Source organism: Vidua macroura, chromosome 1 (genome assembly GCF_024509145.1).
Source record: "Vidua macroura isolate BioBank_ID:100142 chromosome 1, ASM2450914v1, whole genome shotgun sequence".
Classification (NCBI taxonomy): domain Eukaryota; kingdom Metazoa; phylum Chordata; class Aves; order Passeriformes; family Viduidae; genus Vidua; species Vidua macroura.
This window is the reverse complement of record NC_071571.1, coordinates 140,171,318-140,197,142: the sequence shown is the minus strand read 5'-3', so window position 1 is coordinate 140,197,142 and position 25,825 is coordinate 140,171,318. Positions and strand designations below refer to the sequence as shown.

General features: G+C 41.8%; 1 protein-coding gene across 1 annotated transcript in view; it reads left to right on the top strand.

Annotated features, from left to right (window-relative positions):
* The window catches only part of EXT1 (exostosin glycosyltransferase 1), a 175,456-nt gene that overhangs the window by 136,672 nt on the left and 12,959 nt on the right, over positions 1 to 25,825 (top strand). Inside the window, exons 2-5 of the mRNA XM_053996246.1 lie at positions 13,287 to 13,380; positions 16,044 to 16,151; positions 19,742 to 19,861; positions 25,279 to 25,411. Of these exons, the coding sequence (XP_053852221.1) occupies positions 13,287 to 13,380; positions 16,044 to 16,151; positions 19,742 to 19,861; positions 25,279 to 25,411 (455 nt within the window). The remainder of the gene's footprint in view (positions 1 to 13,286; positions 13,381 to 16,043; positions 16,152 to 19,741; positions 19,862 to 25,278; positions 25,412 to 25,825) is intronic.

The following is a 25,825-nucleotide window of genomic DNA, read 5'->3' as shown; positions in this document are numbered from 1 at the left end:
GAGGTTTTGTGCTCAGGACTGTGGAAAAGCACCAGATACTAGTAGCTTTTACAGAAAATGGAAGGCCAGATGGACCAGGAGATTACTGTGTCTGATCTCCTGCACAGCCCATTGTGTGTCACCCGCTTTACCCCGTGCTGCATCCAGTAAAGCAGGGTGAGTTACAGCGTGAACTCCGGCTAAGCGCTTCCTTCCCATTTCAAGAGATCACTTAATGGAGGAGCCACCATATCTCCTAGCAGTTTGGTTCAGTGCTTAAAATTCCTTCAGTGCTGGGCATTACTACAGATTTCTATTGATGTTTGTTTCACTTTTCACTTCCACCTCTTGATTCTTGTTATGCCCTTTTTCAGCAGGTTGAAGAACTCTTGCTTCCTTTTATTTTTCTCCCTGTAGAGCCACTTATATGCTGTAATCAAGCCACTTCTTCCTCTTCTCACTGATAAGCTGAACAAGCTGAGGTCTTTCAGTCTCTCTCAGAAGGGTATTTGCTACAGTCCTTTAAATAACTTCTCTGTCCCTTTTCTATGTCTTCAATTATTCACCATCTTTATAAAATGTGGAGATGTTAGCACAGTGTATTTTCTGGTGCCTGCCTCACTGACTCCAGGTACAAAGGGACAATTTCTTCTCTGTGTGTACATGGTTGATGTGTCAAAGGATTCATTTGCTCTTCTGCAGCAGCCTTGAGCTGCTTGTCCACAATGACCCTCTAATTGTATACAGAATTGTTCCATTCTAAGGTAAAAAGTCTTGTTTCAGATGCCAAGCATTTTATTTTGGCTTACTGCATTTTATAGTCTCTTAAACAGTATGTAAAAGATGTCTGTGCTACATGAGGATGCTCCAGGACCCTGCTCCAGGTCTGCACCTTTTTAGCCTCTAATATTGGCAAAAATTGCTGACACATCTAACACATGATTTGAGGCACTGCTGCAAGAAAATGCCTGTACCACAGCCCATCTGGAGTCTGAGAAGGGCAGCTGGGGGAGAACAGCTGCTCAGAAGTTTGTAGGAAGAGCTCGAGGTCTTGTTTATATCCCTTGGGGACACAACACACAAAACCCAGACTCAGCTGGGAACTGTGCAGCCTGTTCTCCCACTAGCACAGGGGGCTGCAATTAGTTTTTGAGAGGTAGGAAGTTGAAGTTACCTTGATAGAGAAGCCTCTTTTACAGATATGTTTTTACCTGCTCTGTGCTTATCACTGGAATTTCAAAAACAATATTAAATATTTTAGAACTAATACTAGCATTAACAACACACATGTATAAAAAGCAGTTGCATGTTGCACTGCATCATTGCATGGCCTCTCTTACAATCAATACTTTTCCCATCCATCTGGGAATGGATGTTAGCATTTGGCTGAAATGCTGTTAGCATTTGGCTGAAGAGCTGTTGTTCATCTGACTAATCTCATCACTACTGGCATCCTCACCCAAACCCTTTTGTCTGGACAGTCATGTTTTCCTTGGCAATCTGCAAAGCACACCAGATCATAGGTCCCTCTGAGCACTTGCATGCTGATGCCTTTCCTTTTCCTTTATCCTTGCACCTTCACGGCTGGAGGAGATATTGAAGGCAAGGCAGGGAACAGGGAGAGAGCAAAGGGCTTTTTTTGGCAGGCAGAGTCATTCTGACCCTGCACACTTCCCTGTGGGAATGGAGGAGGTGTCTGGCAGCATTCCAGGGATGGGGCTGGTAGAGCTGCTCCCTGATGTAAGTGTGGTGCACGTATGTTTCAACTACTGGCCCCAGAGCAGAGTTGCAAATACACTTAGGAGTTCCCTGCTCTCCTACAGCTCATGTGAAATGTTTCAGTGTGTGGCAGATCACAGGAGAAGGTGCCAACATATGCCTAACCTGAGCTATGCTTCTCATTGGGGTTCTGGCTACAAAACCTAGCAGCTTTAGATTTCCTTGCTGAGGTATAAAATTTCTCATGGTTAAGGCTTTATTTGGAGTAGAGATGCCTCTCTGCAAAAGAGGGAGTCCTTTCAAGTCTGCAGAAACTAGTAAGTAATTCTGAGACAACTGAATTTGTTGGTTTCTTTAAAGAAACATAATTATTTTAAAATGACAAACTGTTCCTTTTGTTGATTAATGTTTTATATCTTTGCTGCTATGCCTGAATAGTTTGTATAAATAATTTATTAGCTTGCAAACAGACGTAGCATGTTCAGGCAAACACTGCCCAGCGGGGCAGGAATGCTAAAAAGGGGAGACAGGATTGTGAGCAGTGCTGAGCACCAAGAGCAGGAGTGGGTATCAGTAGGGACAGAGAAACACCATCTGCAGCTCGTAGGCTCAGGCCCAACATAGCTCAGATGCCTGACACTGTGGTGAGGCACTGGAGGTACAGATGTGGGCAGTCAGGCAGTCACCATCAGCAGGTATGTCTGTGGGACACTTAGGAGCAAAGTGACAGTGGTGTTCAGAGCTATGAAATGGTCTGGTTTAGATAGTGTTTGGCATTTAACATTTTCAAACTGATTTTCTTGCTTTGCATGCTTAAGAAGAGCTCTCCTTCAGTTTGCTGTGGTTGGTTATTCCTCTAACTTTGTTCTCAAAATGGGCCTTGTTTTTTGAAAAAGTAATTTTGCAAAAAATCATGTGTGAGATTCTTTTATGTGTCAGGGCAGGGTCAGGAAGGAGAAGAAGGCTAAGCACATGCAGCAGTGGTTTCCAGATGAAAGTCCTTTGTAAATAGTGTGGAAGTGTGTGCATATAGGTATGCATGGATGCAAACGTGCTTCTGGGGTTTTTTAGACAGCAGTTTTGCCTAAAAGTCCTATATGTCACAACAGGGACTTATGGAACCATAGGAGGGTTTGGGTTAGATCTTAAAATATCGTCTAGTCCAATCCCCTGCTGTGGACAGGCCATCTTTCAATAGATCAGATCCCCAACCAATCTGACCTTGAATGCTTCCAGTGACGGGGCAACCTGAACTTCCCTGGACAATCTATTCCAGTGTCTCAGCATCCTTGAAGTGAAAAATTTCTTCTTTGCATCCAGTCTAAACTTAGCTTCTTTCCGTTTGAAACTATTATCCCTTGTATCTTTGGAAGAGGATAAAACTCTTTCCAGCCTTACTGAATATAGTATAGACACCCTGCTCTGGTTCAACATCAACTGAAGACCACTGGAGTTGCCTCAACAATACTGTGGAAGGTAGGAAGCACCTAATAAAAGCCCTCTGCAGTTCTAAAGTGATGCTTGATGGCATGCAGCTCACTCTGCCTGAGGAGAGGAGAGTGGCTCCAAAGGGCACTTGGTGATGCAGAAATTAAGAGGACCAGTGCACTAGTTGTAGATGCCTTTTTTTGCTGAGAAAAATAAATAAGAGAAAACTTGGATTTTACTGTAGTCAGCAGAAGTGAGCAAGCACAGAGGAGCAGATCTGCAGAGTGACAGATTCCATTTTACCTGGCCACTCAGTGAAGCACAGTACTGGTTCTTAAACCACACATGACATGGCCTTGATTTAGCTTTATCTTAGCAAAACTGTGAATGGTTATAGGAGGCATCACCAAAACCCATTTATCAGTGGATGTTTTCCTGCTATTTTCTCTTTTCTCTCTCTTAGAAAATAAAAATTGTTTTAATACTGACTGTTGACTGCAATAAGGAAAAAAGAATTGCCGTTTTCTGCCCTTCCAGAGTTCACACTCCTCTGTTTTGTTGCAGAAGTTAGTCGTCATTAAATGCAGAAGATCAGCACCTGCTGTCAGCCAGTGGAAACCACCCTGGACTGTTAACAGTACTGGGATTTTACCCTAAAATCCAGAGTTGCAAAACCAAAATACACAGAGTTAGGGTTGTTCCTCCCTCCCTACTTTATGTCCTAATCCTATTTTTGAGGTAGCTTTGTCTCATTTATAGAAAGGAGAGAGAAAATACTTGGAGATCCTGAGATGGAGGCAAGTAGAAGAATTAATAATCAGCCAAAGTAACAAAGTGTCTAGATGTGTTGTGGTGTACTGCTCCTGGGGACTAAGCTACAGCTGACTCTGTATGAGTAAAAGATCACTTCTCTATTTCATTCAAAGTTGTTCCTTGGATTTGCTGAACTAATTTCTCCTCCAAGCATGGTCACATTTTAGGTCAGCATGCCTAGACAACATGGGGCTCTGCCAGCAGTTCCTGTGTGAAGTCCCTCTTTGTTTTTTTGGAAACAAATCCAGTCATTCATAGAAATGAACTCCTGCATAATTAGAGCCAGCATTGCACATCATCTTTGCTTTCCATTTTTAGATGTTACGTCTGGAGGACTATAACTTTTAAAGATGCCAACAAGCCACTTAGGAGCTCGATAGCCGTAATGGGAAAATCTGTGGAGCTGAATAGAAAATGATAAGCTTTATAAGGACTATTCTAAATCATTTGGTAAAGAGCTCAGCCAGACATTCAAAGCAAGAATAGAAACTATAACCCCTTCTAATTTGATCTTCAGGGGGTTGTACTTTCTCTACTGTCCTGCTGAAGCCCCAGTCCTACAGGCAGCTTAATGGAGAGTCCTCTGGTCTCTTCTGGGTCCAGATATTGGACTGTTGCATAAATGGATGCAGAACACTGATTTTATCAGTATTTTACCGTCCGGAACCTTTTTTCTTCCTAGGTTATTTAAAACATTCAGTAACCGCAGATACTGAAGTGTGAAAGTCTGGAAAATTGATCCTCTTCAGCATTTTTTAATCTCGAGTTTTTAATAAAGAACTATTTAAAAATAATTAAGAAAGATTTGGAGGCCTTTTATTTTTTTGACAGGTAGGTAGCAGTCATCACCTTCAGAGCCAACAGGTGTGTTGACAGGTGAAAGACCTCACAATAAGTCTTTTATATCTCCGCATGCTGAGCTCTCAGGTATGTCCTGTAATCTCAAAATCAGAGTGGGTAGCAGATGAACTAAAATTTGTTTCTTTGTTCAGAAAATGCAGTATAGATTTTTCTTTGTTTGGATCTTTAATCCAAACTGATTCTTTAATAACTGAAATTCCAGTAGTGGTTTGTTTTGTTTTTTGTTTGTTTGTTTGTTTTTTAAGTTAGACAATAAATCCATAAGAAAATTGTCCTTGCAGTGGGAAATTACCCCAAGGATGTTCACTACTGGACTGTCACAGCATGTGAGTTCAGTTAATGGGAGTAGATGGAGCTATTTAGGACAAGTGTTTGACACCGCTTCACGGCTATGAAAAGGCTAAAGTCCAAACAAAGTCACTCTGTGAAGGACAGAATAGAATATCCCAAATTTTAAAAATAAGTATTATAGAATTACAGAATTATTTGTGTTGGGAGGCATATTTTAAGATCATCTAGTCCAGCCTCTCTGCCATGGGCAGGGAGAACACTTCCAGGGATGGGACAACCACTGCATTTCTGGACAATCTGTTCTAATGCCTCATCACCCTCACACTGGAAAAATTCTTTCTTATGTCTGATGTAAATCTAATCACTTTTAATTTAAAAGCATTACTCTTGTCACTACAGGATGTGGTAAAAAAATCTTCTTTCCATCTTTTGCATAAGCCTTTATATATTGAAAAGTCACAGTAAGGACTCACTGGAGTCTTTTCCAGGCTGAACAGCCCAAACTCTCAGCCTTTCCTTGTAGGAAAGGTGCTCCAGCCCTCTTGATTGTCTCTGTGGCCTTCTCTGAACCTGCTCCAACAAGTCAGTGTTCTTGTGTTGGGGACTCCAGAGCTGGACACGGTGTTCCAGGTGGGGTCTCACCAGAGTGGAGTAGAGGGGGAGAACTATCTCCATAACCTGCCGGTCACAGTCCTTTTGATGCAGCCCAGTATATTAGTTCCCTGTTGCAACACCAAAGCAGACTATCAAGAGTTAGATACTATTTTCAACTTACTCCTGCATTTTTCTATGCAGAATACTGAGGAGCAAGGCTGAGTAGATGAAGCCCAAGTTCAGACTACATGGTGGTTTCATTGGTGGAGGTGCTGGTTGGTTCTCCTGCCAGCAGACTGGGGTTCTTTATATTAAAATATTCTAAAAGGAGTCTATGATCTCCAGAAAATGATAAGGTAGAGGTACCATAATGATGCAAGGTGCTGGTGTAATTTATTATTAAAAGAATCCTGTTAGAAAGTGGCTGTCAGAACCACTGGATCATCTTAATAGCTTGGTCTGATCTTTACCTTGTAAGGGTTCAGCACCTCGGTGATCAATAAGTGCCAGCTGGGCACTTTTCAGACAAAGAGCATTCATATATGCTTTTGTCACTTCAGAGAGCATGGCAGGGGAGGTGGGGCCAGGTAAAATCTTACCATGTGGCTTTGTGTTTGCCTGTTCCTGGATGCGCATCCGTGCGTGTATGCATCAGTATCCCTGCTTTCCCACTGACCTGGAGGGTACTTACAATGTGTGGGGCTGCATTTACATCTTCACAAGATACAGGTAAGCACTGCATTTGCTTCTCCATGGATTTTTCTTGTGAGTTTTTCTTGATGTGAGTTTCCTTGCTGCCAGCACAGTGAGGTGCAGCTCTTAGAGGACTCCAAAGCCTAGGAGCCAGTGTTTGGTTTTAGACGAAGCACTACATGGTGCCATTAGCAGGTTGCTGGTAACTGGGGCGTAACACTGCCTAGAGAGGCACCTCTACAAGGTTTGCCTCTGACATGCCACTTACAAACCCACTCTGGTACACTTGCTAAATAAGCAGTTGTCTTTAAATATCAAATGATATTGGTGAGACCGCATTTGCTGTGTAAGATACTTGTTGTGGGTGGTCTAGCTGCTACACTGGGAGCCAGTTGGATAGCATTTTGCAATCCAAGTGTTGTGCATGCCTTGCATGCATCATATAGATGTACAGGACATTATGTGTAAATATTTAGACAGAAATCTTTAGAGCATTTTTATTTGTTGGAATGCACATTGGCGTTAATGGCTTGTGTATCCAAATGTTTTTCCGCATAATATTGAAGTGAACTGAATCCAACAGTGATGTCACTGAAGACTTTAAAGATACTTTCAGTTTTAACAACTACTGTCCATCTTAACTGTAAAATAAAGTTTCTTTAGCAGTGTATTAAAGTGAGAAGTCTACTTCCCTGTTTTTCTTTGTTAATCCAACTTTCTGAACCAAAGGAAGATGCTGACATGAACTGGAGAAAACAGTCATGCTTCATGGTTAGTTGCTACATGCTTACAGAGTTTCATTTCCATTGCATGGCCTAGTAGAATTATGCAGAGTTTTCAGATAGGGCTCATGCTCATACCCATACTCGGCCGTTACCAGCGCTCCGAAGTCGCTGTTCACGCCTGCTGCTGTAGTTAGACAGTAGCATCCCTTGGAGTCCAGCAGCCAGGGCAGTGTGGTGGCAGTGGCTGCAGTGACAAGCTAGACTGAAAGACTCCAATGGCTGCCTTTCAGCACTTGGCAAAAAAATCCTTTTTATGTTAGTTTCAAGGTCGTCAGATATCATTATAGCCAAGTATTAAAAATTTCAAAGAAAGGAGGCAGTGTGTTTGATTTATAGAATAATTATCTAGCTTTTGCTCTAACTTGGCTTTGGCAATGGTTTTGCAAGCACTCGAAAATTAAATCCATTTTTTATGGCACTACAAGGTATTATCTCACAGCAAATGATAATTAAACACCTGTGAAATCAATTAGCCTTTTAAACAGGGAAAAAAAAGTTTTCCAATTATGTTTTTGCACCTCCAAACTTTCTAATTCCAGAACCAGCACTTGCAAAGCAGGAGATGAACTGCCAGTAGCCAGTTAACAGGCATTCAGATCACCCCAAAGCATTGCGCAGCCGTAAATCCAGAAGCAAGCAGCTCACAGTGACGGCACCCTTCCAAGCAGGATGCGTGAGCCTTCCCAGCTCAGTCTTGGGCAGCTATCTATCTGACACATGGCCGAGCTGTCAGCTCTTCTACAAAGGCAGTTACTCACTTGGTGCTTTCAGTGCCAAGTTTTACTTGACAGTTTATTTAAAAGCCAACATACCTTAGTGGAAACCAAGCAACGAGACGCTCTGTGTGACTGAGTGGGGTTTCTTCTCAGGCTCTCCAGCCAGTAGTTCAGAGCCATCTGTATTAAGCATTTACATATGGAAAAATGGCCAGTTGGGTAATAGCTGAAAATTAATATACTGGAAAACGGAGAAACACCTCCATTTACCCTTGTGTTACAGGTTTTACTGTCTGTCTTTGTTGTAGTATTTTATATGATACAGAAACTTCTGGAAGATGCAGTGTGCATTCATGGGTTTGCAGATTCAGAGAGGGAGCCTTGGATTTAGTTGGTTAAGTGCCATCACAACTTTTTGGCTCAGGAAGTAAAAAAGCAGCTCTAGTCACATCTGACATCTACAGCAGAATGTGCTGATAGCCCCTGCCAAAGATGAGCTCCAGCATCTTCCAAAAGATGGATTATATGTAGCACTGTTAAAATATGTATTGCTGGGTTATACCCATTGCATTTGATTTGAGTTAAACCTGTTGTATTTGGCTTGGGTTCTGGTCCTGTATTTCCGTCTGAATTTTAATAGCCATAACACGCAGCTGGATTTCAGTGAATGCTGCATCACCAGAGAGGAAGAAGTAAGGTCAGGATGCTGTGGTTAGCATTCTCAAGGTCTCACTAGCTTGCTGGAGAAGCCACCAGTCATTTGTATCTCAGGTTTCATCTATGAAACGGGAATGGTGATTGTATCCTGTCAAAAGACATGTTGTCTACATGACAGGTGACATATAGCTAGATGAAGTGTTATAATAATCACTGCATCTAGACTATCTGCTGGTCTAAACAGTCTTTTTAAATTTTAGACCTCTCTTCAGTCAGTGGTGATGGAGATGTGGCTTTCAAAAAAAAATAGTTTATACTAAAATTGACAGTGAAAATATTTCCCAGGCTAGTTTATAATCTCTACAGTGTAGTGACATGGGGAAATGCTTGAGCTGTAGGAAGGAATGTATGGCATGGCTGATTAGTCAATGCAGAGCTTCTGCAGCCTGCCAGGGCTCCTTGGGATAATGGAGAACCAGGAATCCCAAAAAGCCTTCTAATCCACGTGCTGATTGACATGGTCGGCACATCAGAAGAAAAAAAAAAGAAAAAAGGGGGATGGGATAAGACAGACTCTGTGTGTTGGATCAAGGAGTTAAAATGGTAGGAGCATTTGGCCAGGCAGTGTTTCTCCCTTGGATAATTGCCTACATGGCACTTCAGTGTTTACACCTGGGTGATCAATGGGGCCAAACATATTTCCTCAACTATGGGTGGTGGCAGGGAGGGAATAATTCAATTAAGTTGTGAATAAATTAGAATTGATTGCAAATGGAGTTATTCTTTTATGCTGCCTAAAAAGGTACTAGCTGTGGACAAGGTACACTTAATCATTATGAAAAGAAGCCTGAAAGTTAATGAAACATGCCTTTAATACTTACAGAGGGATGCCAGCTTTGGATTAAATCTTTAGCTATTTTAGTTTTGAAGACCCAACTGTCATTTTTAAGGCATATGCATTTTGGATGTTAACGTTTGAATGCTGCAGCTGAGACCCAGGCCAAGCCGACCCTAAAATTGGCAGTAAAATGTTACCTCTGTGCAAGCATGCAGAATGAAGAAATCAGGAATGTATGAGCAATAAGCATGTGCCCCAACTCCCTGCCAGTCTTCTAATGTGGAAACCTGGAGCTTTCTGGAAATAAATATCTTCTGAGCAAAGCAGAGGACTCTTCTAAAAGCTTTTCTACAGTAAATGCTAGGGAAGATAAACTGCCAGAAGGAAAGGAAAGTGCCAGAAGTAGTGCAACACCGAAGCAGCACAAGTAAGGAAGAAGTGCCCAGCCAGCCCCTGCTCAGTGCTCTGCAGTGCTGGTCTTTGCTCTGATTTTCTGGAGCCTGAAAAACCTCCACAGCTGGGTAAAAAAAGTCGGTCTCTGTAGGCAGGTAAAGGAGAGCTGTCCACACACACAGGCAGCTCCGAGTCTGCAGAAGCCACAGCAATGCAAGCTGAAAGACCATAACAAATGTCCCTGCCATCTTCAGATGTTACCAGCTAATGGTAATAAGTAGTTCTGGAAACAGATCTAACCCCCATTGCTGGGGAGAAGAATAAGAGGAAACCCAGGAAGAACCTCTTCTAAACACTTGACTATTTTCTCTATAGCTTAAGACAACCTCCTCCAGTTGTGAGTGGAGGTTCTTATGCTTGATTGTCTCCCTGAGGTTTTGCTGAGATTAGTCAGTGGAGATAACGGGGAAATAAAGCCCGTTGTTGATGTGGTACTGATGTTTGCATTAAATGCCAGGTTGGTACTTAATGTACAACATCAGTGTTCTAGCTGAGAGGGTGTTCCTGGACGTCTGTGCCAGCTCTGATTTCTCTCCTGGACAAGTAAAAGAGAAATTTCAAGTCCAGCAAGTACTTAATTCAGATACTTACCTTTAATCATAGAGACTGTTTCACTCATTTCACTGAAAGTATTTTAAGTCTGAGTTAAGGAAAGCACAGAGATGCTTTCAGGTGTAAGGCTCTATGCTTTCTACGATATGGAAAAAAATGTACATAAACATTTTGCAGTACCTGACAGAATGCTGGCAAAAATCAAACCTGCTGCTGTGTGCATGGTTCTGTCTGGGCTGAATGGGAAGGAGTCTGAAAGTGAAAGTTGCCCTGAGCCTTCTGTCCTCACCATGGCCTGTGGGCTGGAGTTTCATTTACCAAGTGATGTTTCTGTGGCCAACATCTCCAAATGCTGCCTGGCAGTCAAAAAAAAAAAAAGAAAAAAGAAATGGTCTCTGCTGCAAGCTTGACTCTGAAATACTGTTTGGTACATGTACATTTGAAATACTGTTTGGTACATGTACATTATTTCCTATGTAAGTGATGCTTCCAGTTACAAAGCTATGCTTGCAGCCTGACAGAAATGTTTGGAGTTGGTTACGTGTGTTGTACAAAAAGTGTTGCGCAAAAAGTGTTCCCAAATTGGTATTTAAACATACTGGGACATCTTCTGTCTTCCAGCTAAGGCAGAGTGCTCCCACTGCTTGGCGTGCTACCCATGAAATCTTAAGAGTAAAAAAATAGCACCTCATGTTTGCAGATTTCAAATAGATGCTTGGTCCCAGAGTGGTCTCTGAGGGGTTTAGAATGGGCATGTGTCCCTTATCAATGCACTGAAAGATCCCATTGAGTCACCTTAAAGCATTTTGGTTGAAATTGCAGGGAAATCTGTTCAATAGGATCTCTGGTGCGATTCGTTCACTTCAGCAGCTCTTGACGGATATTACTTTACTCTGGATCTGTTCCTTCTGTATTTGTGGGTCCTCCCTGAAGCGAGTAGATATTTTGTGCCCATACATAAAGGTTAGGATGGGGCTTTCTGTGTACAGATGATGTAGATAAATTGCTTGATGACCATGAACTGTGCTATTACAAACCTCCGCAATAAATCACACGTTAAGTTTTAAAAGGCTCAAAAATGGGAGCAAGATGCTAACTGGTTTCGAGGTGGAAAATGGTCAACAGAATTCTCTTACTTTTTTTTTCCCCTTTATAAATCGATCCTAATACCAGCAAGTTATGTATGAAAGAAAAAGTACCCATATCCCAGATGTCACTGGGATATGGAAGACTCACTTGCAGTGGCCTTGCTCCCTTCTTTCCTTTTTTTTCTGGTTTTGCCATCAATGTTTTGTGGATAATGTTGCATTCTGGGGTATTAACAGGATTTTACATTTTTAGCTAGCTAATGATGGGGAACTTCTTACGGGTGCATTCTAGCCCTATGGGGTATTCTGTTTTTGGTATTTATTAACATTTGTTGTCCTACAATACACAGTAAAAGCAATGAGCCTCAGACCTCTCAATATGTAAAAAAGGAGTTTAAAATGGCAACTTTTTTTTTTTAAATGGGCATTTTTGTATTCCAATCCTAATATTTTCCCCTATATGCTGTGTTGGTCCTGACTGGTGAGCTGGGACATGGCTGCCAATCTCTATACCACACAGAGAAAAATAAATAGCTGCCACTCAGATAGAATATGTATATATGTATTTTAACCAAAGTTGAGATATGATTCAAAAGAAAAAAGGGACTTTGAAGTCTGTTTTGTAGTTTTAATTAATGCAATGAGGGGTTTTATTTTACTCTCAGTGGAGATAATCTTAATCCATTCACAGTGACCTTTTCTTGTGCAAATTAGCTATACACGCTTGTTTAAGCAAATGGGCCTTTGCAAGATGCCTCTTCCTAAGGACAGAGCTTATAATTGAAAATTGGCTTACTCCCATCTGTCTGGCCTATGTGAGAATACAAACATAGATCTTGACTTCTTTGTATGTAAAATACAATCATGTATATACGTACATGTGTGCACATAGACACATGTACAAAAAAAAAATTGCCTGCAGGACATGGTAAAATTAGACTATAGGCGTCAAAAAAAATCATTGCTACAAGTTACTGTCAAAATAGCATCTATGTGCAGAGTCCAGGACACGCTGGAGAATGGAGGGTGTTCAATCTGGATCCTTTTGACTCAGACGAGGTCACTGCCATTCACAGTTCCATGGGCTTGTCAGAAGTACAATTTGCTAATAACAGGCGGGAAACTGTTGGGATTTGATGTGTGGTTTTGGTGAATGATTTTGTGGTGATTGATGTAATTGGGAAAAAAAAACCCAGAAGTGTCTATCAGCACTTTCATTCAGAGAAGCATGGATCATTGCAGCTATGTGATTAATTGCCAAAATCTGGTTGTATATTCTTCTCTTCACACTTAACAATAACCACCAAGTGAATCATTGTATCCCCCCCCATCCCTTTTTTAGTGACTGCTTGATAAGGAAATATTTCTTTGGTATAGTTTGAATATTTTTTTGCTTTGTACAAACCTCTTGTGAGCACAGCTATGCATGGCTTTGACTAAATCTGAATAGAAATCAGAGTCACAGAACAATGCTTTGGGTATCAAAATATTTAATGTGAGTTTGTTCTTGGAAGTCGTGCACTGTTTATACAGAACTGGCTCATTATTACAAAGACAAAATTACTTCCTTCCTTATCGGTTTCATTACCACTCTCCCCAGCATTCTCCCATGTTGTATGCTCCTGAGGATGAACAAAAAGGAGCCAGAGAGGAGGCTGACACACATGCATGGAGGGAGTTAGTTAACCTGGTGCTGAAGGGTCTTGGTTGGGGATGATTTTATCCAGATGTGTCTCAACAGCTGTTTGCATTTTCACGCCCAGTTACTCTAGGACTCACCGCTAATTGAATTTTCTCTTTTCTGCCCTGTTCTTGTTAGGTATGATTACCGTGAAATGCTGCACAATGCCACTTTCTGTCTGGTTCCCCGTGGCCGCAGGCTTGGCTCTTTCAGGTTTTTGGAAGCCTTGCAGGTAAGAGCTGCAGTTTAAAGCAGTGACTATGCTGGCTGCATTCAGTGTGCAATAGCGGGGAGGCGGGGAGGAGGGAAATGTGTTTCATTTCCCTAGTGGACAGTAATCCACTTTGCGAAAACCTCTATTCATACGTTGGGAGCAATTGGCAGCTTCTTCCCAGGAGGGGCTGAGGCACTGAACTCATCTGAAGGTTGGATTGCTCTATCTCCAGGAAGAGGGTTTCCCTGGATGTGATGAGGCTGAGAGATTGGTTAGAACGGTATTTTGTCAAGCTGTGAGACTTCCCCTGAGATGGGAAGATACTGACCTACATGTAAGCCCTGGGGCAGTAAAAATAGATTTTTGTTTTCACTTAGCCAAAACAGACCTGCTTATCCATTGCCAGTTTTGAGATGGTGCTTGCTGAACATACAGAAGGTGGCCTGGAGATGTTAAAGCTCCAAATGGAAGCTTCACATGAAGGTGGATATAAGCTGATCTCAGGGAGTTTGTGTGCTGTCTGGGACAGCACCTGAATATCCTTCACCTTTTAAAAAATATTTTGATTAGTGGTCCCCTTTTTACTGTGGGCCAGCTGCAGAAGGCAATACAAAAGGGCTCCAGAGTCCCTGTGGCCAGGCAGCACAGTGGTCAAGCCTAACACCTGCCTACTCTATCTTCTGCCTGTCTGGTGAGAGTTTTTTTTTTTTTTGGCAGACATCAGCCTAATCCTGGATCTTCAGTCAGGCATAGAGAGCATTTTGTGAGGTGCTGCAACTTCCCTGTGGGTCTGGCATCTGGATTTCCATGGGGGCTGGAGTGGAGAGAAGGAGGTGCTTGGTTTCAGTGAAATGGCAAATCAACACACCTTACAGAGTCCTGCCTCCAGGAGTTGTTTTTCCATTTGGAAAGTGTCACAGCATTGACAGTGAAGCTGTTAATGAATGGCACCCCATCCCTTTTCATCATCAACCATAAAACATCCCAGCCACTGTTAGAGAGTATTGTTCACTGCAGTGCTGAGCAGGATTCAGGTACCTAAGAGTAGGTATATTATGCCATTTTAGAAGCCCAGGGTACCCAGAAACCCTTCTGGCTTTCTGCTGCTCTTCCAGAGGGACTCCAGTAGATCCTGTGTCATGTCTGCCTGCCTTTGATGGGTTTTTTGGATACCCTACATGCTCTGGACACATAGGTGTAACCACTGAACCCTGCACTTGCAATCAAATTTGAGATCCAAGTTCTGGACTGTCACTTCCCTCTTTCTCCTACTAAAGAGAAGATTAATAGCCTGAAAAGTGTTGTTCTCGGTGCCAGTCTCTTCACAGGAAGAAGTGGGACTGGCTTATATGAGATGACAAGTCACTTCGGGTCCTCCAGAAGAGCACTCCTCAGCTCTTCTCTCGTCTGGGCTCTAAGTCATGCAGCTTCTGTTAGACATGTCATTTCAGGAGGAGAAAGCACAGAGTGTACCTCACTGCACAGCACTTGTGTGCTCCTGGTCAATAATAAAATGTATGCAACTGAGGATTTTGCTATCAGGCTACCTGTAGTATTCACCAATAATGATGTATTCCCAGTTTCTGTCTGGATCCAGGTGATGTTGAAAGTCCACATTAGTGCAATGTTTTCTGGTTGGCTTTTTTCATGCACTGAAGTAATTCCTTACAGAAGATGACAGTTGTTTACACATAATAAACACTGCTGTAATGTAGACTTGACCTGTCTATGCTTTACATGATACATCTTACCAAGGAAGGTACAGCAGTCTGAAACATTCCCCTTCATATCATCTTTTGGGAGGCCTGAACCCTAGTCTGGACCAAACTCAGAGCACTTAAGCTTGGTTTGATCCAAAAGAAACTGAACCAGAGCACAGGTTTGATAAAAATCCTTTGGTACTAGGTTATTTCATCACATCAGAAGGTGTTTGGTTTGGATCTTATGTTGCGATTGAGCTGACCAGAACATAGTGGTGATCATTTGTTTATGGAAATACTGATCTATTTGCTAAGTATCCACAAACTGCCAATGCAGAAGAACTTGTAATACTCGTAAAAGTTTAATTAGTTTACTCAGATCATGCTGGTAAGAAATAGAGACTAAACGTGTATGCTTTTTGTTTGTTTTAGGACATACAACAATTCTTATTTTTGTAGACAGGTGATGACAGACAAGTTGTATTTGTGCTATTGCCTCTATTTGGAGAGTTGATACCAAATGTGATAGGAGAGTTGATACCAAACATGGGAAAGGTGATGAGGAGTTAAATATGATCTGTATTTTCTGTAGAGTTGTCAGCAACATACTATAAAAGTTAAGGAAGTTGCTCACTGCTAAGTGGTTGACAAAGCAGCAAGGAAGGCCATCATTTTATATTAAATTCTCCAGTGTTCCATCTGCTGCACCAAACAGTTCTGCCCTTCTCTGGCAGCGTAAGCACCAGATTGCAAATGCCACTGTCCCTGCAAACCCCACCCCTCAGTGCATATGAATAAACCCAAAATGGAAAATTATAAACACTTGGGCTGCCCTGCTGTGGCTTCTGGCTTCTGGTGTTCTCTGCCATGTTGCTTCACCTGAGCTTGTGCAGAGAACGGGGTCAGGGTATTGGTGGAGAGCTGGAAGCTGCCCTGGTGCTGGGGCAGCTGCTGACAGTGGCCGTGCCTCTGTGCCCACAGGCTGCCTGCGTCCCGGTCATGCTCAGCAATGGATGGGAGTTGCCGTTCTCGGAGGTGATTGACTGGAACCAAGCTGCCATCATAGGCGATGAGAGATTGTTATTACAGGTAAGAAAGAGACCGCAGCCCTCAGCAGATCACTTGATTATTGCTGCCACCATCTAAATGGACAGGGAAGATGAATCCAAAAGGTCAGGGTTGTAAAAGATTTTTTTATCGTGAAGGGATTATCTGTGTCAGACTGGCTGTGAACTCGTTTAATATGACATCATTCATTATTTGACCTGAAGGTCGTTGCAGCCACCAGGCCACATTCTTAAGTGCAGAAGACTTCTATTTTTGCAAAGAGCAAAAATAAAAAAGTAAAATTAAAAAAAAAATTAAAAAAAAAATCTGCTGTGCAGCACTTGGATGGCAATCTGAGGTAGACCTGCCCATGTACTGTGATGAAAGGGGAAAACATTTGAGGGTGGATTCTAGTCCTTAAAAAATAGTTTATCCTCAGGGATATCCTCAGGAAAGCAGTTATTTTCTCAAGCAGGAGTTATCATCTAACAGTTTGGTGGGAAGCAGAATCTGTCCCTTTTCTGATGTATGGACCATGTAGCATTGCTTTCTGAAGCAGTGTTCATGTCACTTATTGTTAATCATGAGGTCATGGAACAAAAGTGGGTTGAGAAGTTACAAATTCCCTGCTATTTTCAGCATCTACTTTGGTTTTAAATGGACTATGGTTGTTTTGGTTTTTTACAGCTACATTAGTGGGTATTACAGTCCAAATTACATATATTCTATAAATTCTGCAGAGAAGTTCATGTTAGGAGAAGTTATTGAAAATTTGTTTTTTCCAAAGTGCCATTGCCCAGCATAAGGCTGAGATCCACAAGATCTGGAATCAACACAAATTAGCCACTAAGAGCAGTATTTTTTCTTTTTGATCCTTGAATTTAGTGTCCTCCACAGAGAGAAGCCCTCAGAAGTACAGGTGTGGTGGTAGCCAAAAACAAAGTATCTTTGCAATGTCATCACATGGATGTTAATTTGTCTAAGGAAGTAAATACCTGTGAAGAGCTGGCCTAGCAAGCCTTGCAATGTGGTGCCTATTCTACTTAATGTCATACAAGCTGCATATATAAAAGGGCCATTTGATTTTTGCTTCTGTGGACAGCACATTTTTTCTGAGCAAAATTATGTCTCTCTTTAAATAATAATAATTTGCTGATCTTCATGTTTTCCGGTAACGTGCCATTCGTTCACTTCACACAGCTGCTTCCATATTGAGCAGCTACTGCACTGTTATTAACAGTGTTTGTAAAGAGCTGGCAGAGGGCCTGAATGTCTGCTCTGGGAAATGTTTTTGTTATGTTACAGTTTTTCATTTCCTGTTTGAGAGCAACTCAGATGTATTTATTTGCATATTCTCCTCGTCATAGTGCTGGGAGCTTTTCTGCATTCATTTGTGCAGGGTGGTTTTTCCCTCCCCCCTACTCATTGCTGAAATGACCTTTTATTAAAGTTCTAATAATTCCAATGTAATCATGCTGGATTAGTATTAATACATCATTTTCCCCACCTGTCTTTCTGGACAAGTAGATTAATAGCCAAATGCATTTAAAATGGGAGCTCTGATTTTTCTTTCCAGCTGTTGTAACAAAGCCCCCATCAAGGCTCTTTTTAACCTTGACACTGTTTGCTGGCACCCAGGAGCATGGTATGGTGTGTAAAATCATAACTTCATGTAGTAACCTTCATAGTCAGAGCCACATTCCCTTTCAAAAGGTGTAGTGGGGATTGAGTATTGATTTTATGGGTGGATTACACGTGTATGCACACACACTACACAGGGTTGCACATATTGCAATTAAATGTTTATTGAGAAAATGCTGTATTGCCACTAAGAAGTGACTTAAATCTTGTCTTTGCTACTAATAATGGTTCTGGGTGTGATTAATATACATCTGTGCAGCCAGTATAGGTAATGTTTATTATCCTTCTATCTCTTAGACATGTGCTAATACATGTTTTCAGGTTCTGTCTTTCATACTGCTTTTGCAGGGAGTATTTTACCTAAAGACCTATGTTTTACTTAAAGGGCCTATAGGGAAGGGAAATAAAATAGCATCTTGGACTATATGACCATTTTCTTCTGCTCCATCTTGCTGCAGTGCTAACTTTCTCATAAGCCCAAAGTCTGTATTATATTAGCAGTGTCTCTAAGATGATGATCTAAGAGTTGAAGGGCTAAGAGAGCAAATATTGACCCATCTGACACTGCACGCAGTGGAGCCATGGACAAAGTGTCCAGACCTGGTTGCAAACTCTGCAAGTAAAGAATTTGCTGGTTCTTGTGAAAATTTTTTACAGTTTTTAAATTTTTAAAGTTGCAAATTCTTTCCAGGAAAGTGGTTTCATGGGAAATCATTTGATTTGGGAAGATGTGAAAGCAAATAATGATCACCGCCTCTTCTCAGAATATTTTAGGAATAAGCAGGGTATGTTTTGGTCAGGAAAGGGTTGAATGTGGTGGGATGCAGGCAAACTTCAGAATAAGCTGGAATGCACAAGGACCAAATACATAGCTCAGGTATTTAATTTTAAAACTAATGACTGAGGTAAAAGATTTATGAGAAAACAGTGTCTGAGAACAAGTTGGCATAATTTAGTGGTTGGACATGATGAGCTTAGAAGTCTTTTCCAATTAAAAAAATTCTGTGATTTCAGTTAGAAATCACAGAAGTGTAGCTGCAACAACACAACTGTTCATTTCTAGAAAAAGATGAGCACAAAGCAGCAGCATATTCTAAATGCCTTTCTAGTGCTGTGACTAGCCCTCATCACTGAAGCAAATTTCAGTTAAATCCCATTGATAATGTCACTTTGCATTGTCCAAGTTGTACTGGAGGCCTTGGTCAATGTCCTAAGTTAAAAAATCTCAAAACACCTTAGTTTCAAGAAGGACATGGGGATAGTGAAAGATGTAGACATGAAGCCCTTCCCTTCTGATCTAGTGAGCAATTACATTTTTTAATGGAAAAGTGCTGCAGTAGGACAATTTAGTGCTTATTTGTAAGGCAACTTATACAACAATTAATGTGTAGATTATGGAAAGAGCAAAAATAAGCACTGTTTTCCCTTGTGAACAACAGATGATGTGGAAGATGTTATTCTTTCCACCTAATGTAATTATTAAAATGCAATTTGATCCACAGGCTCCCAAAAAGTGGAGTCTTAAGGTGTTGCTATGTTTTCCTTAGGACACTTAGTGTTGCCATGCTGTGGTCCATGCAATTCCAGACCCCATTAATATACTTGGAATGTGGGGATTATTGTTGAACTCTCAACCCCTGCAGGTACTAGGTTGTTAAAATACTAGTCCATGAAGAATTTTGTGGGATGAAAAGTGTGAGGGCTGCATGGAGGAGCTCCTTACTATGCCCCACCACTTGTTACCATAAAACAATCAAAAACTAAAAGAAAGCAGATTAAAAAAATTAATATATTCAGTATCAGAGGTTATAAAGGGTTATGTCTCATTTGTTTTACATCAAGGCTTTAACTGTTGACACACATCTCCACTGGACTGGAGTGCTGAAGCTGTACAACCTGCTAATGGAGGAAAGGGCTTGTCAGCAGCATATTAATTTGATGAGATTGTGTTGTTTCTAAAGCTTCTGACTGTATTACATCTTGTATTACAGATTCCTTCTACAATCAGGTCTATCCATCAGGATAAAATCCTAGCACTTAGACAGCAGACACAGTTCTTGTGGGAGGCTTATTTTTCTTCAGTTGAGAAGATTGTATTGACTACACTAGAGGTAAGTAAAAATTGTCTGGGACCTTGCCAAGCAGCAAGATTTCCGTACCTGTCCACCTGCTCCTGTCCTCAGCTGGCTTCAGACCTTGGTTTTCATGACATCCAATTGGTCACTGGGAAAAGAGCTCAGCATCTTGATGAGTTTTCTCCCCTAAGGAAATACTTGCTTCATTATCGGAATCCACATTAGAAAAATGACACGGTGAAAAATGGGAGCTACCCAACACATGGAAAAGTTGTCATGTGTGATCTTGACTTTGCAAGGCTTTATGGCTTATTAATCACTATCCTTGTCATTGGTAGTAAATGTATTTCTTAAGAAACCTTTCTGGAATTCTTTTTGGAAATAATGCTACTGTAGAGGTTCTCCTTGACCATTCCTTAACATTTTGATGCCTTGTGATGGGGGTATTGATCTGGTTCAAGAAAAAGGGGGAATGCTATGTCTTATCTTCACACACAGGAGAAGGGAAAGGCCTGATCATTCTTATAAATTATTAATATATAATCATAATTAGACTGCTATTAAAGGGGAGACAGATGATCTCAAATGTGGAGAGAATCCTTTCTGAATTCAGAGACAGAGGAAAGATGAAAGGGTCTTCAGAAGTAGGGCCCAGGCTGCAATTTCAAAAGCAGGTTTCTTTTCTAACTGTTTTGCAATTTTTCACATAAATTTTTGACACATTTGTACCACTGAAAGGGGCTCACTTTGTAGGTGCAAATGCATTTGTCTTATGCTAATGCTTCTGCAAATGCACCTGTCTTTGTGCACAGTTGTAATGCACAGGCTCCACATTTCCTGCTGTACCTGCTTCCCCCTGAAAACTGCAAATGAGTGCCTATGGCTGATCAACCTCCAGCTGTTGCAGGGCAGTCCCTTAGGTTTTTCCATGCCAGTGAAGGAAACCAGCCAGGGAATATTTGCAGAGCCCCTGGCATAGCTATCCTCACAATGCTCCCATTGCCCTCAGAAGAGCATGTCTTCATCTGTGCTGCCTGTCAGGAACTGCTCTTCATCCTCAAACTCCTCATAAGCACTGATGAGGTAGTGATAATTACCACAGCCCACACCAGGATCACAAAGGTGGAAGACCATGTGCCATTGCTCACAGTTTAATTAACCCTTACAGAAGTGCTCCTAGGGTCCATCAGGTGCCTCATGCATCATCTGCCTTCCCTGCGTGTGCCCTGTTACTGTTAGGGATTGATAAAAGGACAGGGGCACACGGCTCTCCCCACTGCCCCTCTCCTGCCTGTGCTGGCTCTGGACTCCAGGGCACATAAACTGCAGCTCCCACAGCCTTGGTGTCCATCACATCACGTTCCAGTGCTCACACATGTGTCTTTAGTGCTGCTTTGGGATACATTGGCCCATGTCATTTCATGAGCCCAAGGGACAGCAAAACTGCTAAAGCTGAAGCAGATGGGTAACCAGCAAGCTGGAGTTTCTGCTCAGAGCAGGAAAAACAAAGTGAAGACAAAAATCTTCCTAGAAGATTTAGTTTAATGAAACCAATTAATGTATGCCTGGTGTTGATGTTCTGGATTTTTCCATCTGTTTGGGAGACTGATTTTCATTTCAGATTTTTTTTTTTTGTTGTTGTTGTTCTTTAGTTCAGTACTTTCAATCTTTTGAGACAGCTAAGAGGGATTCTTTTTTTTCACTCATTTCACATTTCAACTGAATGAAGTCCCTTTCTCAGGAAAGGATTAATACAGTTGAGAGTGACTTTTGTTGCCTGAAACCTGCAAGCAGTATATCCTCTTCTTAAAATTTATTGCCTGGAAGTAAATTCCTAGCAGGATGTTTTTGGGTTTTTTTTTTGGTGGATGTGCTCCATCTTCTGTTGTAATACTGTTGTGTCAGAGTGCTCTGATGATTCTAGATATCATCAGAATAATCACTTGCCCACCAACTTCAGTGCCAGTCTGAGGATATCAGCCCAGAAAAAGTCTTCACCAAATCAGATGCCTGCAAGGACATCACAGCTCTTTATTCTGCACACCTCTGGAAACCTTAAATCACATTTTAAGTTCCTTGATCATCTCACAGCATTTGATGGCTGTTGTGGTTTAACCCCAGCTAGGAGCCAAGCCCCAGGGAACAGCTCATTCACTCTTCCACCAGTGGAGTCAGGGAGGGAACTGGAAGGTAAAAGCCAGAAAACTCATGAGTTGAGATAAAGACAGTTTTATAGGGAAAGCAAAAGCTACATAAAAAAGGAAGCAAAACAAGGAATTAAGTCACTGCTTCCCACTGGCAGGCAGGTGTTCAGCCATCTCCAGGAGAGCAGGCCCCATCACATGTAATGGTGACTTGAGAAAACAAACACCATCACTCCAAATGTCTTCCTTCTTCTTCCCCCCACTTCATATCTGGGGCATGATGTCATATGGTCTGGAATTTCCCTTAGGCCAGTTTGGGTCACCTGTGCTGGCTGTGTCTCCTCCCAACCTCCCAGGCACCCCCAATTTCCTCGCCACCAAGGCCGTATGAAAAGCAGAAAAGGCCTTGGCTCTGCCCCGCTCAGGGAGAACAAAAACATCTCTAGAATGTCAACCCTGTGTTTAGCACAAACCCAAACCACAGCCCCATAGCAGCCACTGTGAAGAAAATGAACTCTACCTCAGCACAGTGGCCTAAGCCAGGCAGCTGATAGCCCAAAATAAGATGTTTGAATCATTTGGCCAGCAAGCCCCTGTGGCAGGCACAGAGGAGCTGCCCAGTATCTTGGCCGAGGTGTGGGTTAGGCAGTGATGCTCACAAGTGTCTGCTGCAGGCTGGTGAGTGGGAGCTCTGGCAGTGCAGCAGTGGGCTGCTGCAGCCACCATCAGATGCATGCTCCAGCGTATCTGCACTTCTTCAGCTTCATCTTCTCTTGAAGCAAACCCAAAACATCCCTGCACAGCATGCCCAGTCCTCCAGTCAGGAAGAGGAGGGAAGAGGGACAGCACAAAGTACAGAAAAGAAATGCTGGATGCTTGGCTAGGGCCTGTTGAAAAGCAGCAATGATTAGGATAATATGTGAACTTTTTGAAGTGTGAGGATGAGGGAGACAAAAATATTGGACTATTAATGCATTCCAAAAAGAAAAAGGAGATCTTGCCAGAGATCCTAACCCCTTCTTCTCTTACTAAACTTCCTGTCATGCCTCATCATTGAAGAAACCAGGTAGATGCTGTCTCTGCAATATGTGCAACACTGTACACTGTACTTTTTAATTCCTTGGTGTCCTCCATGTTATTTTTATTTCTTTACACTTTTTAGTTCTCTTTCTGCCAGGTTTTCCCCCTCTGTCCTGACAGAGAGCTGGGTTTCGTATGTAGGCCCAGGAGAGTGATGAATTAGTGATCCATTTTTTTACTGTGGTGAAGCAGCTCCCCAGCTCCCCAGGAGGACACAGGAGCACGCTGGTGAGGTTTGTGAGGCTCAGGGGCTCCCAAGGCAGCCGGTGCTGCAATGGCACCGGGGCCCTGCCGTGCTGGGGCTGCGCTGGCTCCGGGCACACTGAGGTGTTCAACACGAGCCACGTGTTTGCCCTGCAGCCTTGTTGGCTACCAGTGCCCAGGAAAACTCCACTGCCTGTGTAAACCTCCTGGCCAGGCAAATTTACAGACTTCTACTTGCCCCAGTTCTGAGACAGCAAGACGGAGGAGCTGTAGTATTTATGCTTCGTGGTAAACACTCAAAAATAAATACTTTCCAGGTTCTCTCTTGTTTAGTGGCATAACTTGCAGTTGGGTAAATAGCAGTCATTGTCTGTGTTTTCTCCTGTCCCCACTGCCATGTGGGAGATCTGACAACTCTTACACCTAACTTCTCAACTAGAAATATTCAGATACATTCTTGTCAGTGATGGCATTACAGTCCTAAGACTGTTATTCCAAAACAAAAAGTTAACTTACTCATCTGAGTGAATTACTGCATATTAGCTATGGTAATTGGCTGTAGGCAAAATTCAGAAAAGCATGCATTTAACATCTGCCCCAGTTTAGCAGTACATGTATTGCCACCAGCAGTGAATTGTCTAACACAATGTAACTGGTGTTTTAATCTTTTCTTGTCATGGCAATCAAAAATTCCAGGAAAACCTCTGCTTATGGCAATACTTATTCATGTATTGACCAAATGTCCCTGAACTTAGCAACTTACAGAGATTTTAGCTTGTTTAGACTGCAGCAGCTGCTTTTGTTCTTCTTGTGGTGGGTTTTTTTTGCTTGTTTTTTTGCTTCAGTCCAGCTTCAGAAACATGAAGTTTCACTCAGATATATCTATGTTAAGGCCAGATACGTTGGGTTAGAGCAACCAACGTGTTCTTGCCACTCAAGCCCTGTGCACTGCATAAACTGCCAGTTACATGAAAACCTCCTTGGAAGATAACAAAAGATGAGCTGCAGAAGAAGGCAAGGCATTCCTGCTTAGCCAGCTTGGGGGAAAATTCATCCTTCACCACCCACTGGCCCTTTGCAGAATTCCATCTCCAGACACGCTACTTCTAATGCTCCAAGGGGGAAGGCAAATTTGTAAGAATATGTGGCTCAAGAGTGTATTGCACCTTCTTTGGAGGCTGAATTTGTCCTATTAGAGATTCCCACCACTGTATCTTGTTAGGCCTTTGCAGGAAGTTTAAAGAATTTCCCATCAGTGTAAGAACCACTCTTGTTCCTGCAATCAGGCATCCAATGTGAAGCAACTGTAATTTCATAAATACACACTAATTGTACAGCCTGGTATCTTTTTTCTTTTTTTGCTTGTGGTATTCTAGGTGATAAAGTAGATGACCTAGCAATCTGTTCTGACCTTAAAAATCTAGGAATCTCTGGTTTTGGCCCCCTATAGAGTCAGGCAGTAGTTGTGAAAAGATCATCTGTTTCATCTAACAAGGAACTGTTACAGAACTGAGACATGGAATCTGAATGCTAATATCCCTATATAATTAAGAAAAAATTAACAATTAGTGCAGCCTGATTTGCTGAAAGTCTTTTTGGTTTTGAATACTCTCCTTATTTCCTAAGATTACCTAGCTTTTTAATGCTATCTTCAAATAATTATCTTCTGTGAGTTCTGCATAGTAAAGCTGACAATGAACTAATCAGGCTTACAACTGCTAAGATACTCAAATAGACAAAATATTTGACTTGAAATATAAAATGCAATAAATTGTATGGTTCCCATGTCCAGAGAGACTAATCAGGTGCTCTAAAACCTATGGCACAAAGCCTGAGCTGCTGAAATGGTGTCAGAGTGTGCAGGTTCTGAGTCCTTTTAAGAGAGATCAAGGAGGAGTGTCTAGTAATTTGTGTGCCTCAGCTTTTTGCAGAATGGGTGATGATTCCAGTCAGCTGGAGTCCCTGAAGCTTTTACCAGTGACTATGACAGTCTATTTAAAAATCATTACTTCTCTTGTTTTCCAGATTATTCAGGACAGAATATTTAAGCACATATCACGTAACAGCTTAATATGGAACAAACATCCTGGAGGGTTATTTGTACTGCCACAATATTCCTCATATCTGGGAGATTTTCCTTACTACTATGCTAATCTTGGTGAGTGAATCCTTGCTATAATATAGTAGCATCTGGAATTTCCAGTGGAATTTTGAAGTTTTGTCTTTGAGTAGCATGTGCCAAGTGACTTACCATTCATTTCTAGTTAATGATACCTTTCATTTATCCTGTCTCAAATCTTCACTGCCCTCTGTAGACTATAACATCTCTGACTCATCAACATGCATCATGTGCCTCTTACTTGCAGAGATGGTTTTTTAAAAAAACATTAGTTCCTTCATACTTTTCAGTTACTGGTAATTAATGAGTTGCTGAGTTGCTGTCCCATTCATGGCCTGAGGGGACATAAAAAGAATAGCTTTTTCCTTTCTTTTTTTTATTTGTGCTTGGAAAATTGGAAAAGTGGTCATTTACCCATGACACTTATTATTAGAGTGCACACTTGATGTGGAT